Here is a 20,316-nt window from a genome sequence, read left to right on the forward strand (position 1 = left end):
TCCATGTGCCAAAGGGAACTTTTCCACAGGTGTCTAACACAAGCTAATCCTCACACTATTCAGCTTCAGAAAGAAAGCATTAAACATAACCAGACCACTCTCGGGGTGCAACACAACAATCGTAGTGGAGGTGACCTAATTTACAGGAGCATTTAGTCCACAGATGAGATGTTGTCTTCAGTGAGTTATTTACCAATGCTACGCACTTCAGTTTCATAAATACCCTAATTCTAGGAAATTGCTGCTGCTGGCCGAAGAGGGAACGTGCCTGCCTGCCATCCCATACCTTCCCTGGTCTTTATGTATCCCTGGACTGTTCGGATCTACATGTTGCCTCCTGTCTAACACTGTCGGATAGTCACTTTCTGCAAGGAGATCCTAGCGTATGACAGTCCCGGGCACCACTACAATACAACTCAATAAGGAAAGAGACATTTCACATTTGGGAGATGCCTTGGGCATCAGCAGCATGACCTTGGAGCGTGGTTTTGACTCCTGAACACAGTATCTACGCGAACACCAGACAAGTCTCTCCAGACTGTGCTCACTGCACCGAGCAGCCCCATCTGCTCCGTCTTGCAGGTGCTCCAAGTGACTCTCCATTTATTACGCAGTTCTGGAGAAACCCATGAGAATACCTCAATAAATTTGCTGTGAAGTTTCACCTTCACTTTTACCGAGCACAGGACTCTGGCCTTTACGTTGCTGGGAGGGTCAGCTTTCCCCTAGGGCTAAGTATGGGAAATACAGCATTTTTCATTGTTTTAAGTTAAAACACAAGTTTTGCGACACAGATCACTTTAAAGAATGTCTTCTACCCTAAAAATCATTGAGACCAGCAACTCTACAATCTTTTTTGATAATCTAACCCTCTTTCATCAGACCTCTCCTCTCCATAACAAGCATCAACACAACCACACGCTCCCTCCCACCCGACTCAGCCCTGCAAAAGCTTCTCTCAGTTATTATGTTCACAGCAAAACCATTACGCTTTTCCATTATGCTTTAAAGAAAAGAAAAAATCAAGTCCGTGAGGATTTAATTTGGACATCACGGTTTACCACCCTCATAGTAAGCATACAGTTGCTGCTGCTGAGCTGTGCTAAAATACATATTTTACTAAATGATGCTTTGTTTGCCTAAATGCCTAGCAAATTTGCACTCTATCCAAGACGCATCCTTTTATTCCTGTACTGCTTTTCCATTTGGCTTTATGTTCCCAGACATATGCTCATTATTGACTTCAGCAGCAAGGGGCCTTAGTGAAAGAAGCCCAGAAAACAACTTCAGAATGCTGGCTTGAAAACCACCACCTGAATAGATAGAGCAACCGTATGAGCCTACGCAACCCACAGTTGTCTGGGGATTGTTAAGTTCCAAAACGATCTTTTAGTTTGGGTAGAAAAAGGGTCTCAACTGTACCTTTACACTTATCAGAAGCTTTTTCTGAATGGGAAGCTATTTTAAAGATAGCGATGGTTATTAGCATAACTTTTATGGCTGCCATGCCGGAGGAAATTTTATGTGCTGACAAAATACTAATTCACAAAGACAAAGGAAGCAATCCAAGCAATCCAAAACGCAGTTTTTCCACGCAGCCTTGCAATTCATCATGTTGATACTAAAAGGTACAGCAACGCGTACCGTGTCTGGGCAGCACGATGCAAGGTAGCTGCGATCACACCACCACTGAAATCCTCACCCTCTGCATTTTCCGGTTTAAGTTGTGACACCTTACCCATGTCACGCATGGATTCCCAGTGATGCAGAGGAGAAGGGACCAGTTTTACCTGTACTGTTCAACTGATTCAGCTCTTCTCTTCCCACACATCATCACACGGAGGGTTGCAGCACTAACTTTTACTTTGTTCTCACATTGCACATATCCAAAGAGAGAAATCTGATGTGCTTTATAGGAAACCTACCCAGAGCTGCTGCAAACACACCCAGTGAGCAAATAAAAGTTGGTTCCATACAGACACTGGAAAGGGAGAGAAGCTTTGTGCACGCAATTTGACCATCTGCAGCAGTGGGCACAAGCCGGGCCTTTATCTACACATTTTATCCCCAGAAATATGAGTGCAATTATCTGTGAAAATAGTTTCTAAAAATAGCCCGTTCCTTACTACCACGATTCCCATTAACATAAAAAATTACCATGGCGTTGGCCACAGTTCATGAAACTATAATTGTTTGCGAACTGAAGAGCTTTTTAGCTCTAACGTTTAGGAAGTCTCCAAGAGAAGCTCGAGTAACTGTTTCAGAAGGACTGATCATTAAACACTGCCTAATCTGTTTCTATAAATGTGCCCGTGAAGGAAAAAAAAAAAAAAACAGAAGAAATTTTCAGAGGTAATGCTGGCTACCTGCCAAAAACAGTGTTTCAATGAGACGTTTAGTAGGAACTGAAAGGAAAATCATTTACCCCACTAAACATTTCAGAGATATATTTAAAAACAGAGATAATTGTCTTCCCAAAAGAGTACAAAAATCAGTGGAGATCAGCAGTTTAAGCATCTTTTATTACATTTATTAAAAGCTCCTGATAGCGCTGTAATAAATTACCTTCATTATGATTTTCAACTCCTTAATAAAAATGAGAGCCCTCCGGAAAACTATCTCCTTATTTACAGCTAAAGGTGATACAACAGTATTTAAAGTTTTACAACACCAAATACATTACAGAGAGAAACAGTCATATTACCCGTTGCCTTACTTGACCACTATATTTCTCTCTGATGTTCACACACCAAAAAAAAGCTGTAGCCCTCTGCTTAACTTAAGCTTGGATGCATCAGGCATTTCACTAAAACTAGTCTATTTCTGAGAAACGCTTATTTAGCCATTCCTTCAGGAGAAAAAAAAATACAGCCTGACACATGAGTGTAAGAAAAGGAATTTTCTACCAGACTAAAATAATTCAGCGATGGCATTTTATTTAAAAACCGTAAGAATGGCTCTAATGAATCGAACCAAATCTCTTTAGTCTGATACTTGTCTCCAATACAGACTAGTAAATGGTCCTGCCTATGCTTTTCCCATCAGCTTTTTATTTATATGAGACTTCAGTTGGAAATGATGAGGCCAGAAAACCTCCCTACTGATCATCTCAAGGTAAAGGAAGGTTCTGCCAATGACTTGCTATGACACTTCCTCTGACCCTTCCCACACTTGAAACTTCTCATCTTCTGGCCCTCCTTCTTGTTCCTTTTCCTTTTTTCTGTTCCCCCTATTTATTTCATCTACATAGGGTCTTTGAAGTCATTTGAGATGGGCTTACAGACATCCCTTCTGAAGGACCAAAATGAACCACAACAGTAAACCATGCACAGGAAAAGACCACTAAAAAACAGAGCAAACAGCCATGCCTTCTCCGTTAATAAATGTTACTAGCTTAGCAGTATTTATACCAGAAGAGATCCAGCTTGTTGATGATACTATTGCTACTCAGTGACTCTGCAGAAACAGAATGAGGAATTAGCAACAGCATCCTGGGAATTCTTCAGCCTCCTAAAGTTTTTGCTTAAATCCAAAGTTCTGCTTGGTAGCCCCGTTGGCAAGTGTGATTCATGAATCCTCCCAACCATTTACCCCTAGAGTCACCTCATCCCTCTCGTGCTACAACAGCAAAGCTGAGTGTTTATCGCGTTCCACAGAATGAGGTGTCTGCTCTGGTAACAATTCCATTATTCCCGCTGAGCCCTTGATTTATTCTAGCTATTATTCTAATTATTTTCTCCGACCACCTGCTACGTGAGGCACTGCAAAGCGGTCTTATCGGCTCTGCTTGCGTTTGCTAGCTAGAAGCAGCAGAGTGCATGTGTGTGCATGCGTGCACACTACCTGACACGAGGACACGGGCGGTGGGAGGGAGCCGAGGATGCTCCCTCCTGCAGCGTGTTCCCGTACTTGGAATGGGGTGAAAAGACCTGAAGGAGAAAGGAAATCCTCCGAGGCTATAAAAAGTATCTGTAGTAATGGGAAAAAAAGGGCATGCTGGGGGAAGGAAGGGTGGAGAAGCACAACATAACTGGTACATAGAACCAGTACATCCACTCTGGTTAAAAAAAGGAGCTGCAGTAATCTTTATACTGAAGACAGACAGAAAGGCAGCCACCTGCCCCTCACTGTCAAAGAGACAATATGTACATATAATAAAAGATGTATCTAATATACTTACTCCTATCAATAAATTACAGTTTTGAATAATCATTAAAACACTTTCCAGGAGTACATTTGCTATACTCACATCAAACTTTGAAAACACAGATATGCTTGCAAAAGAGGAACCGATGGGCATCGTGGCTGCTGGATGGAAGCAGCAGGTAACACTTCAAAATCAATAGGTCATGAGGGACAGAAGCAATGTTACTCTTGAAACCATAATTACCTGTTCAATTTGAAGAAGCACCCAGTATTTTTAGTATGCAGTCAGCACAATCAGCAAGTTATTATCTTCCCAGGAGAAACCTCCACATTTAATCTATCAACTGGTAATGGAGGCAGTGTTTAGACCTCCTTCTAAAGTCATTTGGGTTCCTTTTTGTCCTACCCTTCCCTGGTCTGAAAAGTGCACGACTAGAAAGGAAGTTAGAATCGCAGCAATTTTTTTTCTCTAAGCTTATTTAGAACTACCAGAGAAGCAAAAATCTATAAGGCTCCCTGATGAGGCGCAGGTGTCTGTCCCCAAAAAGTCAGAGGTAGCTCATAGCAAGATACATATTTGTGTGATTTAAGAGAATAAAGAACCACAAACTGTGTAAAAGAGCACCCCTCCTCGCGAACAGCTTGGTGCTGTTGCGAGAACACAACAGATGCTCTCCTCTTGGTTCCTCTCTTTGTTCTCACATTAGTTTTATGCAATAGAAGTGTCTAAATATTTACCAGCATGGACTAACATTTACACAGCACAACACGTAAGTTGTTTCCAACAACTCAAAACTATGATAGAAAATTTTGAGTAGGAAACAGAGAGTGTACTCTCTAGGTGAATCCCCAGGAAAGGAGGAGTTGCTATCTGCTGTACACTTCAATCACGTTTGCCAGTGCAGGGCTGTGGAAAAACAAAACAAAACAAACGGCTGTTTTCACCCTCTCCTCTCTCTTATTTAAGACAAAGCATCTTTTAAAAATAAATTATAAAGCGTTTAAGATAGGATGAGAAGGGCTGAGGAGGAAGGGAAATGGAAAGGATGCCTCTTGTTTACCATTCCATCTTGAAACGTGTCACAGTGATCCACAACCTCTCCACTCTCATTCCCTGCAGCTCCGTCTCCTGAAAGGCACAGCGATCACTTAGCTGCCCATCAGCCTCGCAGCTGCCTCTTTCACGCACGTTTCTTCGTGCACTGGCTGGTCTCAGAGTGCAGACCCTGTGCACCTCTCTAACACGTGCATTTTGGTTCCTTCTCCTCTCCCTTCTCAGACTTTCCTCTCTTTAAACCAACACCGGTATAATTCCTCTCCACGTTGCTGTGCCCGAGCACCTCTTCGCCAGCAGCCTGCCTCTCCGTGTCCTATTTCTCCTCCTCACTCTGCAGCATTCACACTGCTTCTTGAGGGCTTCATCCTCCACGCTGATTACTCATCCTCCAGCTCCTCATCTCTACACTCGCTGGCATCCAATCTTAATTTGATCTGCGAGTCCCGCTTCAAATTTCTGAACTCATTAACGAGGTGTCGCTTGAGCTGGCCACCCCATCGCCCTCTCTGCATTCTTAAATCCCCCTCCTAAGCTACCACCTGGTTTTCTTTTTCCACGGCTTTGCATTTCTCTTGCCCTCCAGCCAGCTTTTTGGCTGATTCCAATCCCTCACACCAAACTTCTGATCTGGTCTTACCCCTTCTTTTTCTAAGACCAATGATTTCTTAATCAACAACGTGCAAATTCCTTCCTGCCATGTTCCAGAGCTGGCATACCATCAACTCTGATGTCCTCCCAGCTCCTAAAGCTGAGACTTGTCCTGCAAAGATATTCTAGACAAGCTGACCTTCTCTACTCTGCTTTCTCCTCTTGCTTTTCTATGCTAACCTCTATTTTCCCAGCTTTTTTTTAACTCCCCCTTGCAATTCCAGCCTCTTCACCACATTCTTGTCCCCTCTTTCTGAGGACTTTGCCTTTTGCATCTTCTATTTCTGCAACAATTGTCAGTAATAAATGGAGAAAATCCAGCAGGGCACTCCCCTTCCCCTGACAAGCAGGGGAGCCCTGCAGCCTGCACATATCGCAGGCAGTTGAGCATCACTTGAAGTTAAGCAGTGCTGGAAGAGTACTTCCAGAGTGCTCGTGCACTAAAAGAGGAGCAACTCCAGATCCTACTGTGGGAAAGCCTTAGCCATTTGTCATGGATAAGCAGCACAGAATAATAATAAGTAAATAAAATAATCCTTTCTATAGAAGCTTGAAATTCTGCCTTAAATAATTCCTCTCTCTTCAGTTTTACATCTTGCAAATACTTGAGATTACTGTGTCCCCTTTGCTGGGTCTCATCCAAGGATAGCTCTTTAAATCTTTTAGTCGGTATTGCTGTTCTTCCGTCATAAATCCTCCCCAGCCCAATACTACTCCAAGTAATGACAGGCCCATAAAGAACCCAGAACTACAGCTGCTACTTCACTAGGCATTGAGCCGGGTTTTGCCATACCCCGCAGCACAAGTAATTACAGGAAAACACAGCTAATTTGATGTCCACTCCTACCCTCTATCTCCTCTAGCATTATAAGAAAATAATCCAGGAGCAACAGAGTCTGGGGCATGAATTTTGAGTTGAATTCACTTTCAGCTGTCACTGACTTCATCCTTCCTTTTCTGTGCATCGCCTAATTGCTTTGCCCCAGACTTCTCACGTTGTCACATGAACACAGTATTCACTAAGTGCCATCTATGTTTATGATGTGCTCGAGGAATCTGCACAAAATCGCTTACAAAAAGCACCTACCACAGGTTTCAGAACCTCCTCCATGTGCGGTACAGCCGCATTCTGGATTGCTTCTTCCTGAAAGTGTCTGTCTGCAGCACATCAGGAAAAAACATTGTTTCCTGCCTGAACTTCTAATCAATACATTCTGTTGCACTGATAGTTTTTTAGTGCCAGAAAGCAGCCAGTCTAACCTTGCAGAGAAATATACCTGTGATTCCTACATCGTGACTGCAATTTCTGAACTATTTTAAAAAGACAACCCACTTGGACTTTAAAATAATGAGACCATGAAAAAAAATCTACCACATTATCAGGTAAAGTGGTTAATTCCCTACGATGTTTACCATTTGCTCTTTATTTCTCATTTCAATTTCTCTAGAAATAATTTTATATTTTCTTCCACATCATTGATAACGCTATTGAGCAGCGCTGAGCCAAGAACAGAGATGCTATATCATACACCTATGCACTCTACTTTGCAATTAATTACCTTCAAGATAGTATGCTTTTAACTTTGAAACATGCACTATTGTAAAGCCAAGGAAAGAAAACCATCTTGGAAAAAAGTAAGAGCCCTAGTTAGCATTGGAAGAGCTATATTCCACTGAGACCTGAGTGACTCAGTCTTTCACGAGGCAAGGATATAATTTTCTGGATGAAGTAGTTCAACAAATCTTTCTTACCCTCCACCTTCAAAAATGAATTTTAAATTGTTTGTCCTTAAGAAATAATTCCGGCCCAGTTCCTAACTAATAGCTGAGCTAAGACAGAGAGGCAGAATGAGATGGAACAGCTGGAACGAACCAGAAACTCCTGGTGATCCTAAGCCATACTCACAACAAACTGGTCCGTGTCCCTTTCAAGCCCCATGTTTGGTAAGTCGGGCATCATGTGTGCCACCACTTTGAAGCCAGCATCCTTGGCTAAGTGAAACGACTCGCACACAGCCTTCACGGTGTGACCTCTGGGAAGAGAAAAGGAGAGATTTAGAGCCCCAGACACCCAAGAGAGGCAACCCAGGTCATACAGAAAAAGACATGTTTTGATATATTTAATTCAGATTATTTTCCAGGAAATGAGCAGGGATGAGTTTTATTATCAGTTTATCACCATCCAAGTCTTGGAACGTGGCTGCTATTAAGGTAAACTAAGCTAGTGGCTAAAAGCAGTCGGGTTTGCTGTTTCTGCAGCAGGTGAACCACCCCAAGAGTATAGCTTTCCAAACCCCAGCCTGAGAAACTTCCAAAGCTGCTGAAATACCGTGTAAAGCGATGACACAAGGAGATGTCACAGCACAAGCTAGGACACACTGCACTGAAGACTCTGTATAATCAGAATAAGCTATAATCAGAAACAAAAGCAACAGAAAAGGAGAAGGATGGGGGCTACGCAGAACCAGCTAGTTAGAAAATCGTCCTCGCAAGAGGCTTGCCAAACCCTCAGGTACTCCCTTTAGAGCAAAAGGAACTCTTCACAGGTTCTGAGAGGTGTCACACCTCCAAGACATAGACCAAAGTGGGACTCGGGAAGGATTTCATGTTCTTCCCTGCCATTAAACCACACCAACTCAGGCTTGCACTGCAGGAGCTCGGAGAGAGTGGGAGCCTGCAGGGCTGCAGGGGCAAAGGCTGAATCACACCTCACTCATCAGCCTCTAGCAAACCTCTCCATCCTCCACGCTTCAGGAGCCTTCTTCTGCCTCCGCAACAGCGACCTCTCTGACTGTGAGCAGCTCCGGGGAGGTGCCCATCACACGGGATCAGCCTTCCCACAACGTCCTTGCTGTTGCTGTCGCCCAGCTGCGAGGGCTCTCCCGGCGCTGGCTGACACTTGCAGCCATTTCTGCCCCGTCAGCATCCGCCGCCGTCGTCTTCCCATGGCGCTCGCCCACCAGCTCACCCTGCCTCTTGGAATTCCTTGCCAACAGATCAGCTCAGCAGGCGGCTCTTCCTCTCCTCGAGAGTCTTCTGGATGAAAAATTGATGCCATCTGGGCATCTCCACAAACGCCTGCCTTCTGCCGAGACCTGATGTTAACCAAAGCAAACAGCCACTTCCCTTGTTTTAAGGACCTTTTCCTTTCTCTCCACTGGGTAGATCCTTCCTCTGTTAAACCCCTACCTGTATTTTTACAACTCCAGTTTTATTAATGATTTTTTTTCAGAAGTATTATGGTGTTTTTCCAAGACTGTTCAAGGACAGTATTACTCAAGACCTTGAGTAGCCTGAGGGGAGTAAATGGGAGACTTGCTTCATAAATAAAAATTATTTTCTTATTAGAAGTGGAATCTGAGCTGCATCAATAACTTGATTATTTGATGCCTAGATCTGTTCTTGAATATTTTTCTGCCTCACAGCCACCCAAAGCACTCAGAAACCTCACTAATGACTTATGGAACATAATAGAAAGTAATTTCCAAACAGTTAGCCTAATTGGTTGTAATCTGACATTTTGCTACAAGCAAAATATTAAAAGTTTAAAGCAAAACACATCCCCCACAAAGTAGGAGAACAGAAGCAAAATGAGGTCATTTCAGAAGAAAAAGAAAACTTGAATCACTCTTCTCTAAAACTGTATTCCAATTCATTGTTCAGAAATGTTGGAGTGGGGCATATGAACCAACAGCCTGTGTTGGCTCTGCTGTGAGAGCCTGCAGCAAAGCCTTTTAGGAATTCTGCAAGCAGCTTTGAGAATGTCAAAAACATTTAAAAATATAATTCCATACAGGATTAGTTCTGAGTGAAATAGTCAGTAATATACTACTTCATTCTTCTTCTGATTCATCAGCAGGAAATCAAGGGTTCATTAGCAAATTCACAAGCCAGAAGTGACATGCGGCTCTGAATGATTTATGGCACCAGCTCTGATCTAACACACAAACCGCAGGAAACCCAAAGATGACTGCAGCGATCGCTAAGTGGAGCTTTACAGTTCCACTTCAGGATAGGGCACCTTTTAAAAGGAACTTGTGAAAAAAAAAAAAAGATCTTAAAAGCTGAAAAGAAATGATTTGTTAAATTTACAATGTGTCAGAAGTAACCAGTAGTGAATACAACTAGTCGAAAAGTAAGATCTAGCTCAGGATGGATCTTTTCCTTTGGAAAGCTCTGACATCTAGAGGAGGAAAATACCACCTATAAATGCGAGCTGTCTGCTCTTGGACTACTCAGTAAATGGCTTTTCCAGTGCAGTAGCCTGACTGTTTCATAGTAGTGACGTCCTGAACTTCCATGCACAAGCAAAACTACGGCTCAACCCGCAGGAAGAAACTCATTTGGGATTCTTACTTTAAGCCTCTAAAAGAAAATGTCCAACATTTTCAGTTTTGCACTACTGCCTTTAAGGTAGGTATTAACAAAAATGTGCTTTGCTTATTGAGCCATACTGCTTCTGTCGTTATCTATGATTATGGTTATTAAATGTCTTTGGTCGGTGACTGGAATATACAACGAAGGCAAGTTGTACAAATGTCAGATGTGAAAAAATGATCAAGAGAAGAATCACTTCTTTCAAAATATCATCAGAATTATCAGAAAAAAAAAAAGGGAAGTACAATGAAAGAAAAAGATTAGCTTTCTTGCCTGTAAGGGATGGGATGAACAATGTATTGCACACTCTCCTACGTAGGACAGCTGTGCTTTTGGCCACAGGTCGAAGATGACAAGGAATAAATCACAGGCTTCTTCTGAACCTATTTTGCCATCCCTAGACGTGTTGTAACCACAGAATGACTGGGGTTAATCCATCAACAGGTGCCGTTTCTCACTGTGTCTCACCCCCTGTACTTGCCATCGTCATTTCTCCTCTCCCATGCTCAGCAGAATAAGGTGTCTGGTGCAGAGAGCAGGCTGTTTGCTGGCAAAGAGCCTCCCATAGATTACACTGCATTGTATCTGCCCGAGACTAAAGATTGTGAATTATGCAGGATGAGAATTACAAGTTCTCTCCGGGCACATTTTCTCCTTCACAATACTGCATTTATTTATGAAGCAACAACAACAACAAAAAGAGAAATGTACAATGCAGGAAAAGATCTTGTGTTTAAAATAAAATATCACAAATAACTCCATTTTGTTATAACATGGTCTACACAACGCCACAACAAATTCCATGAAGCCACTGCAGTTTATTACTTTTTCTTAACAGACATACGGCCACACAAGCAAGGAAACGAGCCAAATGTTTCAATATTTGATCTTAAATGGGTGTTCAAACAGGGCTGCTGTTCCGGAGCATTTCAAAAAGCATACCACGAGCATTGCAAGTTTCTTCTCACCTGTTGGTGTCCCTGGCCACGTCCTCATACACGCTCTGCACTCCGATCTCCAGCCTCGTGCAGCCGTAGGACAACATGTCACTTAGATGCCGCTTCAGGCAGTAATCGGGCCGGGTCTCTATTGTTATCCCGATGCATTTTGTCAGGCTTCGTTCCGAGTACCTGCAACAAAAACCATCCTCTATTAAAACTGTGAAGCTGTCGCAGGTGACCAGAGAAGTTTCCAATGTCTTCCAGGTGAGTTCTTTGCAGTTTCCATCAGAATTAAAGTCCAGGTTAAAAAAACGATGATCCCAGCTGCCAGGGGGCTGCCGACCTTACTCCAACACGCGCCTGAAACAACACATGAATACACATGGTAGTAAAGGGCTGGGGTTTGCTGTGCACAAAAGAGCTGACCTTGGTACAGCCTTGCAGGGTGTTTTTAAACAACACCAGCTCGGTGGATGCTTGCAGAACAGAGTGAGCCTTCGGTACTCAGCATCGCCTGAGCAAAAGGGGAAGTCCGAGTAGGAGATGAGAATTGGGTTTGGTTTTGGGGATGGAGCAAGGATGGTCTGAGCACTCGTTCCCACTTACAACCACAGAGGATCTCATGTTAGGGAGATTTTGGTATAGTCGGGACATTTTTGTTCAATTCCTACAGCACACAGATAGACCGCAGGGATTAGGACAAGAGCCAGCCATGATCTGAAAACATACAAGCCATGAAAAACTACACAAATCATCGCCTTTCTGAGCCAGTCGCAGGCTCTCAGCTTCATTGAGTCTAACACTGAAACAGAACTCACTGGTAGCCTTTTTCCCTCCTCTCCCCCATTTATCACTGGATGTCTACCAGAGACTAATTGTTCCAGCCAGTGTAAAAATCCTCTACTGACAACAAATGGTAAGTTATTGACCTACGAGGGAGTAAAACAAAAGAAAAAGGAATCCAAAGCTGCCTTGAACCAAAGTTCGCAACAGGAAACCATAAATCAAGACGAACTCCTACACCACCAGCTGAGATGATATTCATTTCCATTTAAGAACCATTTCACATACCCCCCCACCCAGTAGTCACCTTTCCTGCAGAATATGGTGGTTGTGTAAGAGGACTGCAGCACAGGGCAGAAGATTTACAGCAAGAAGAATGAAACTTCCTCTTCTGAAGCCATTTGAAACTGCGGAGGTAATCTGGATAGTTCCCAAAGTGTGATGTGGGCAGGATTAACGGCTGCCCTCCGAGAAGAGCATCGGTCTCTTTAATGCTCCCCAATGATGAAGATCTCGATATTCATATTAAATGTTGCTGAAAAGAGGACACCTTGAGTAAGGGAGAGATGTTACGCTGATACCTGAAAGCACTGCACACCAAAAGCCACCAGGATGACTAACTTCAGTCCTTTATTAGGTAGTTTATAAGGATTCATCACCTGATTTCTGGCCCTGGATGGCTGGAGACTTCTGAGTCAAAATAAAGCTCCAGAGAGTCTAACTTTTAGCGTGGCGGAGGCCCAATTTGACCAAAAAGAGGAAAAAAAAAAGGCAAAAAAACAGGTAGATTCAGACTCACGGGCAAAACTTCCATTCAAACTGATACAGCCTAAGATATTGGGGGGGGATAGACAATAATGGCTGTCAAAATAAGCATCTTTTTAAAAAAAAAAGCATAAAACATTTCAGAGTTTGTGGCTCACTGATCTGACAGACTAACAGAACAATTGTTTATCGTGCCAAGAAAAACACTGCCAATGTGCGATTCATTAACATCAGCCTAAAAATATGCTCACTTTTAAAGACGCCGTGTTTTGCAAGAATTAAAGAGAGAAATTTTAGCTAAGGGAAAAAAAAAATAAGTCACCGGATTACTCAGCCATCGTGCCAGAGGGGACGTGCTTGTATTAAGCACCTGCAATCATGGCTGGAAATACAGAGGGGAGACAAAAGTAATTATATTTCCCCCCCTGGAGCAAATTTATAGCTGAGTTATAAAATGCTGAATCTAACGAACACCAGCAGACCCCAAAATGATAACACCTACTGAGGGCACCGACAGGGTTTCAGTATGGTGCGAGGGCTGGCAAAATTCTCTTGTGCAATTCAATGCTGGAAAGAGACATGTGTCTTAACTATGTTTTATTATTTATTTTATGTTTTATTTATTATTTTATGCAGTGGACAGGTAGAGCACAGCCTAACACTTTGCTTTATTAACATAAAAGCTTGAATCAAGTGGTCCCCGTTTAATTAAGACTACAAACTTCCTTCAACTAACTGGAAAAGAGAAAGAAGCATGCGATCGTCAGCCATCCACCAAAGGCACTTCTGGCAACATATTTTTTATCATTTCCTGAGTAGAGGAGAATAAACTTGACTTTTCTGCTCCCTTTTTGTGACTTTTGAACTTGAAACACTCGTTTGGATGTTCATCATTTTTTCCATTTGCAAAAAGAGTGGCTCTATTCCACTTGAAATGTAATCCTAAAACTAAGGGAAGGCACAAATAGCAAGATTACGAATTAAGAAGCCAAACAGAGAGCACCAGAAGAGGACATTGATTAAAATCTTTACTAGATTTATGTAACCTGGTGTTGGATAGAAGGAGTAATCAATCAGTACCCATAAAAACTGTAGCAATTATTATTATGCAGCATACAGCTGCATTACACAACTAAGATATTTTTTTCATTTTTAGAAAAATAGATCTGCCAGTATTTAACGTTTAAGCGCACCACTTCCCTATGCATGGCCAACACCTCCGTTGCCAGCCAGGCTTTCATAGAAAGGGCCAACAGTGAGCTATAAAAGAGAGCTCGGGGGCCTTAAAAAGGCAGAAAATACTATTTAGGAGGTTATCTAGTAAGTGTTGGATTTACATTGAGACAGAGACTGATTTTCTTTTTTAAACCAGAATGGCAGTATTTCTTATTTCAAAACACTGTCAGGATCTGAGACAAATGTTTACCAGCCAACAGAGAAAAAGAAATGACAAACTGATATATACTTGACTAATACTTTACTTATTTTTTTTGAGTGGAGAAAGCTTTTTTTTTTTAAAAAAAGTATATCTTTGAAATCTAATCCTGATTTGTGGATCTCAAGTCACATTTTTTTAGTTTTTATTATTAAGCAATGATTTCTGTAACAATTTGCAGTAGATTAGCTATTTCAAGACTGACTTTGCTTATTGCCTACCTCTTCCTGGGTCTTTCCTGATGGAGCTGCCTGCCTCATCCAGCAGCAGACCCACACTGGTCTTCCTTTGCCGACAAGGTACCTATGGAAGTGAAGTCCTTCTTGTTGCTCTGCAGTCCCTTGGAGTTTCAGCTCCAGCTAAGCTTTCCTCGTGCCCTCCTTGCCTGCTTGTATCCCTCCTGGGTATCCCATACCACCATACAGAAATCCCCCAAATTAACTGTGCTCCACCATATTGCAGGTAGCAGGGTGTCAGACTACATTGAAGAAGTTTTGTGTACCATTAAATTCAAGGATTAAAACATACGCTTTTTTTTTTGGCCTTTTCTCAGCACTATCTCCAGTTTTTAAGCATTCTTCTTGTTGCTTTTGATATCAAAAACAGCCACAGAACTTTGCAGACACACCAGTACTAAATCCAGATGGAATATGATTTGCCTATTCCTATCCAATTTTCCACTATTTATACAGTCAAGGGTAATTTGGCTGCTGAATCATACAGAAAGCTCATGATAATGTGACTTAACTCCTCAATCTTTTCTAGATATTTCGCTGCTTCTCGGAATAGAATCCTGCCCCATTCCTAGAAAAACAGCTTTATTTTTTTCCCTTAACAAAGTACCCAACTTGCTCGTATACAACATACTATGGAATACAGATGAATCCCTTCTTTGCCCATCTCCAATACTGATAGCATCTGCCAACCCTCAGAAATTACTATTTTAACACAAATATTAAACACGAGGCCCAGAGGCAAAAACAACAGAATCCTATTAGAAACCATTCAGGTCAATGACAATAATTTTCTGCAATGTCTGTTTTGAAAATCAATGTAATGAGTGACATGTTGTTCTAGTCTCTATTTTAACGTCAAAATATCTCACTCAAGCCAAATCTCTTGGAGAAGTTTAAGCATGTTACGCTCAACTTTTCCAAAACCTCGTAAGCTCGCTAACAGGATCCAGTAACTTATCGTGATAATGGAAATGATGGATTTGACTTTCCTTAATCTTTAAAAATAACAGACATCTAGCCACATATCCTGCAGGAATGGCACGCTAGCCAAGGCACACATTAAGAGGGAACAGACGCGATCCAAGCAGGCAGACAGGCTGAAAGCAGATAGCTATAGCTCTGAAAAGAGTGACTGCAGGATATTTGGTCACAAGAGGTTAAGATGACCTTGCTGATGACTAAGGCAAACAAAACTATTATTAACTGAAGACCAAAAGAAGTAAAACACAGAAAGTCCTGAAAAATGAGATGAGCCCAACGAGCTGAAAATTGCACCCACGGTGGTCTTGTATGCACAAGTCAAGCAGGTTTGCAGGTTCATTCTGGTGTTAAATGTTTGTGATCTGGATTTCTTCCAGAATCTGAGGGTGGAAATGGATTTTATCTTCTCAAGCAGCAACAAACACCTTATGGTATTTCACCTCCTTCCATGGAACAGTCTTAGTGCTCCACCTTCAAGAATTTCTTTGGCTTTTGAAGTCCCGTTGGAATGTCCTGGAGGCACCTTTTGGGGGACTGTTGGGTTGGGTGAGTGGTTCTACATCCCTCCCTTCCTTCCCTACAGACAGGTACACCTACAAACTTCTTGCTTTTTATCTGTAGTACAGCAGTGCTGAGGAATCCCAAATAAGAATCCAAAATCTGTCACGTTCTAAGAACAATCAGAAATCAAGATAAGTATAAAGCACAAGATGACAGTGGGGCAAATTTAATAACAGACTAACCACAGAGATGAATTATACAAATGAAAGAGATGCTAAGCCATACAAATGAAGCAAATGAGATCCAAACAAACCTTACAATTAGCACAGACATAGCTAGTATAAAGTCAGTTTTCTGCATGATTACAGAACTGTCTGAATCAAGATGAGGCACAAGAAAGACTATTAATTTTAATCATTAGAGAATAATTGAGTGAATTTGCAGAGAAAGCCAGTACATAAAACAGACCTTCAAATCAGAATCTGCCTCTTAAATAAGCAGGGATTTTAGATCAAAAAAGCACCTCGCTCTCCACCAGACACAGCAGTTTCACATAGGCTTGCAGGTACCTTCTCAGTTAGAGAAAAAACAGATGGCACATAAGAAAACTTCCTTTAACAAAGCCTCTGCTCTCTCTCATTTCAACTCTGGTCTAGAGACAAAAGTCTCATCAGCTCAGAGACCCGAACATCAAAGAATCAATTACTTACAAGCCATCCTACAGCAGCATCCAAACTCCCTGGCTGGGATCGGCAGCAGGATGCCAGACAATACAAGAAGACTTGCCTTGTCCCAGGAAGCTCAGAAAAGAAAAACTGTAAGAATCAAGCGAGTTAACACTGTGTACACAGCATGGTCATCGCATGCCTTTAAACCATTTATCTGCTTTACAGATTTCTAAGTAGGAGACTACCTAAAGAGGAGGTAAACAGAAAGGCAAAAGAGCAGAAAAAGACACAAAAAGCAGCTGAAACAGTTGAAGGGCAGCACCAAAGAGAAACAATCACCGAGAGCAAGAAGTTTTTAGGTGAACGTGGTTACAGGGAAGGAAGGGAGGGATGTAGAGCAACTCACCCAGCCCAACAGTCCCCCAAAAGGTGCCTCCAGGACATTCCAATGTGACTTCAAAAGCCAGATAAAACCTTCTTAAGGTGGAGTAAATAATGATGTTGCTCGCATTACTTGATCAGCATTGTTGCTCATGCATTACCCAGCAGCAGCGATTTCCACACAATATGGCGCTCTGAGCTCTTACACGTCCCAGTCGGCAGTCCCAGCTCAGCTAGAAAGGGAAAACGATGAGCACTGCTGCTCATCTACCCTCAGCCTGCTCCAAGGAGAATTAAATATGAAATCCTGCCTTAGGAGAGGTGTTCAGAGCCTTGCGGGAAGAGGAAAGTGTTGGAGGGCTGGGTGGGAAATAAAGAATTTTAATCAGGGACCAAAGGAGCCCTCAGCAGAAGGCTGCTGGCCTCCAAGTTTAGCTTGGAGCAATGATGACCGTGAAGTTGTGCAACAGTGGCTGCGAATGTCCAGCATCTCAAATAAGTGTGACTTCTTCCCAAAAAAGCACTTCTTGTGCCCTTGAATTTAAGGAGCATCGCCCAAAAGGAACCCAAAACCACAGGTGTGCAAGGCAGACGATGATGTCTACGCATACGGAATCATGCCAAAAGTCACACCCCGGCTTTCTGAAGAAGAACCTGCTGACAATAAAGCACACCAGCACCTTCTGCACCACATCCTCACCTGTTACATAAATGGCCTCCTTTTTCCCGATCCCTACTAGCTGCGCTTTATTACCACGCCGCTCTCTGAGACGCAGCTAGCAATAATTAATTCAACAGCTACAATTTCCTGCTAGTAAACAGGACAGGTGGCATCTTACTCACCAGACGGGGTTCAAAAGTTGCATTTTTGATGATTGCCCAGAGCAGGTATTTCTGAAAGCTCAAATGCCAGTTATTTGGCTTTCTGCAGCTCCCTTTTTATTACAACATTTCAGAGTTTTCTTTATCATCGCTACCGCGAGTATGACAGACTGCTTTGGTTTCTTAACAGCGTCAGGTCCCCAAGGTTCAGCTCTCAGGTACTGAAATCTTACATTTACCTAAAATACAGTAATTTATTGGGTAAAATATAACTTCCCGATTTTGATAAAGTAACAGTATTTATACCTGCTAAAAGATAAGTGAGAACAAATCTTTCTTTTCCCCCGAAATGCCACTAACAGTTAAGTCACACGTAAACACGCTCCCTCCTGCTGGGTAACCCGTGTGAAATCCAGGATAGGGTCTGTGTTTAAAATAGCATCTGTTCTGAAGAAAAAAACCCAGAACTTACTGGTTTGCTCTCTTTCTTAATTTGTTTACCAAGCTGCAGCCACAATGAATGGATCTGACATCAGAAAACCCTCGGAAGAAAAAGCTCAGCACGAGCAGAGGCAGCCCAGCTACGTTAAGGCACTGCAGACCCACCCCGAACAGGGCTGTTTGCACCGAGTAATTAACTGCCCGGCTCTAACGAAGGGGAGGGAACGATACTGGCTCTGGAGGGAAGGGCAGGCGGGTTACGTGGTTTATTTTTGTACCATTCACAGCTTTCACAGAGCACCAGCGCGTGAAGGAGCTCCGGGCAGGGAGGCTGGAGAGAAGGACCTCCATTTGGGCAGGGAGGCTGGAGGGTGGCCGGAGGCTCCCTGCAGCTCACGAGAGCTGCCCTGCTCTTGCAATGCTGGCTTCATACACACACAATTATTTCCAAAGCCACCACGTGCCCTCAGAGGGCACACGAGCAGGGCCTGGAAGGTTTTTCTTAGCTCAGGAGGTAAAAAAGGGACAAGGAACAGGAACCCCAGCAGGACCTTCTAACATTGGCGGTTGATTTTGTAAGCCAGCTCCCATCCATCAAGTTGGAGGCAGCAGCAATATAGATAATGTTTGTTTTTTTTTCCCTGCAACAAGTTATTAGCAAGCTGTAACCGAAAATACCAGGACGAATAAGCATATGCTAAAGCGAAATGTTTCAAACAAGAAAAATCGCAGATGCACGGTTCTACCCGGAGCAAAGCTGCAACTTCTGCTTTACCTCTGTCAAAGCTAAAGGTTTAGGGGGAAAAAAAACACTGAAATAAGCCTTAAATGGGAAGGAGAGTGCTTATCTCATCCTCCCTTATGCTAGCTCTTCGCCCTTCTCAAACCTGGTCCTGGTCTTCTCCATGCCTCTCAGGATTTTATAGAGCCTCTACGATACCACTCTACGATGTTTTCCCCAGTTCTACAGTGTCATTCTCCTCCCTCCCTCCCTAATTTTTAAAACGAACTGAACACAGTTCAAGCCGTGAAGACATTGCCGAATTATGCAGCAGCATAACAATATTTCCCATTTCACTCCCTGTTCCCTTCATTACGATCCCTCACACTGAGCTGGTCTTGTAACTAAAACCGAGCATCAAGGCTGGGTTTCTCACCGTTACCTACTACAACTTTAAAGCCTTCTTCCTGGGTGCCATCAGCCAACTTGGAGCTCACTGTCCTGTAGGAAAATAAGGAGAACTCTTATTTTTACACACATTGCTCTTCCTCTGCATTGATTTTCCCCTGGCCCCTCACCACCCACCCACTCAGCATGGTGAAGGTCTTCTGCAGTTCTCTGCTGGCAGCTCATTGCTACTGCTCCACATAATCCAGCACCACAATAAATGGTGTCAGCAACCCTTTTCAGATTATTTAAGCATCCCCCTACCACATTCCAACACAGCCTCCTCTGAGGCACCGCTAATGACTTCCCTCTGTTGTGAAAATTGATGACCTGTTCCCTCTCCCAACTTCCTCCAGTCCTTAATGCATGCAAGACTTTCAGTCTTATCCCGTAATTTTTTAGGATGCTTTGGTGAAAGAGCTCACTTTTGGAAATCCAGGTAGTTTCACCTATTTGTCAGACGCTTCAAAGGCACCCACTATAGCCTAGAAGTTTCGTTGGCCCAGAAGAAAAGAGCCCATCTGCCCTAGGATGAAAACTTGTACCAAGAAAACAAGAACCTCTTTCTCATTCTACATAAGAAGGAGGTGGTTTGCTGTTTTAGCAGCTAAAGACAACAAAAAACGTTATCCTAATAAAGACACTGAGGTCCAGCACATCAGGGTATTTACTGAGAGCAAAACACAACTTTTCCCAAGATGTTGGCAAGAAGAAAATATGTAATTTGCTTGTAAAATGTCCACTTCTTAAGCCCATACCCAATCTATCAAATGAGGAGTGTACGTAATTCCCTTCACTATGAGCCAGACACTTTGAATTTCAGAGTAATATATGAATGCCAGTAAAAAACCACATACACTGTATATATAGAAGATGCGACTAGTCCTACAAGCCATGCTGATCATTCCAGCTTGGATTTCAGCAGCCAAGACAGACAGTTCAATGAGCCATACGTGGGTCAAACCA

The 20,316-nt window shown here is 42.7% G+C and overlaps 1 protein-coding gene across 1 annotated transcript in view; it reads right to left on the bottom strand.

Moving 5' to 3' along the window:
* Window positions 1–20,316, bottom strand: part of ELP3 (elongator acetyltransferase complex subunit 3) — an 84,713-nt gene that overhangs the window by 44,696 nt on the left and 19,701 nt on the right. Inside the window, exons 8-9 of the mRNA XM_035563682.2 lie at window positions 11,197–11,358; window positions 7,758–7,884 (exon numbers count right to left, since the gene is read on the bottom strand). Of these exons, the coding sequence (XP_035419575.1) occupies window positions 7,758–7,884; window positions 11,197–11,358 (289 nt within the window). The remainder of the gene's footprint in view (window positions 1–7,757; window positions 7,885–11,196; window positions 11,359–20,316) is intronic.

Source organism: Cygnus atratus, chromosome 3 (assembly GCF_013377495.2).
Source record: "Cygnus atratus isolate AKBS03 ecotype Queensland, Australia chromosome 3, CAtr_DNAZoo_HiC_assembly, whole genome shotgun sequence".
Taxonomy (NCBI): Eukaryota; Metazoa; Chordata; class Aves; order Anseriformes; family Anatidae; genus Cygnus; species Cygnus atratus.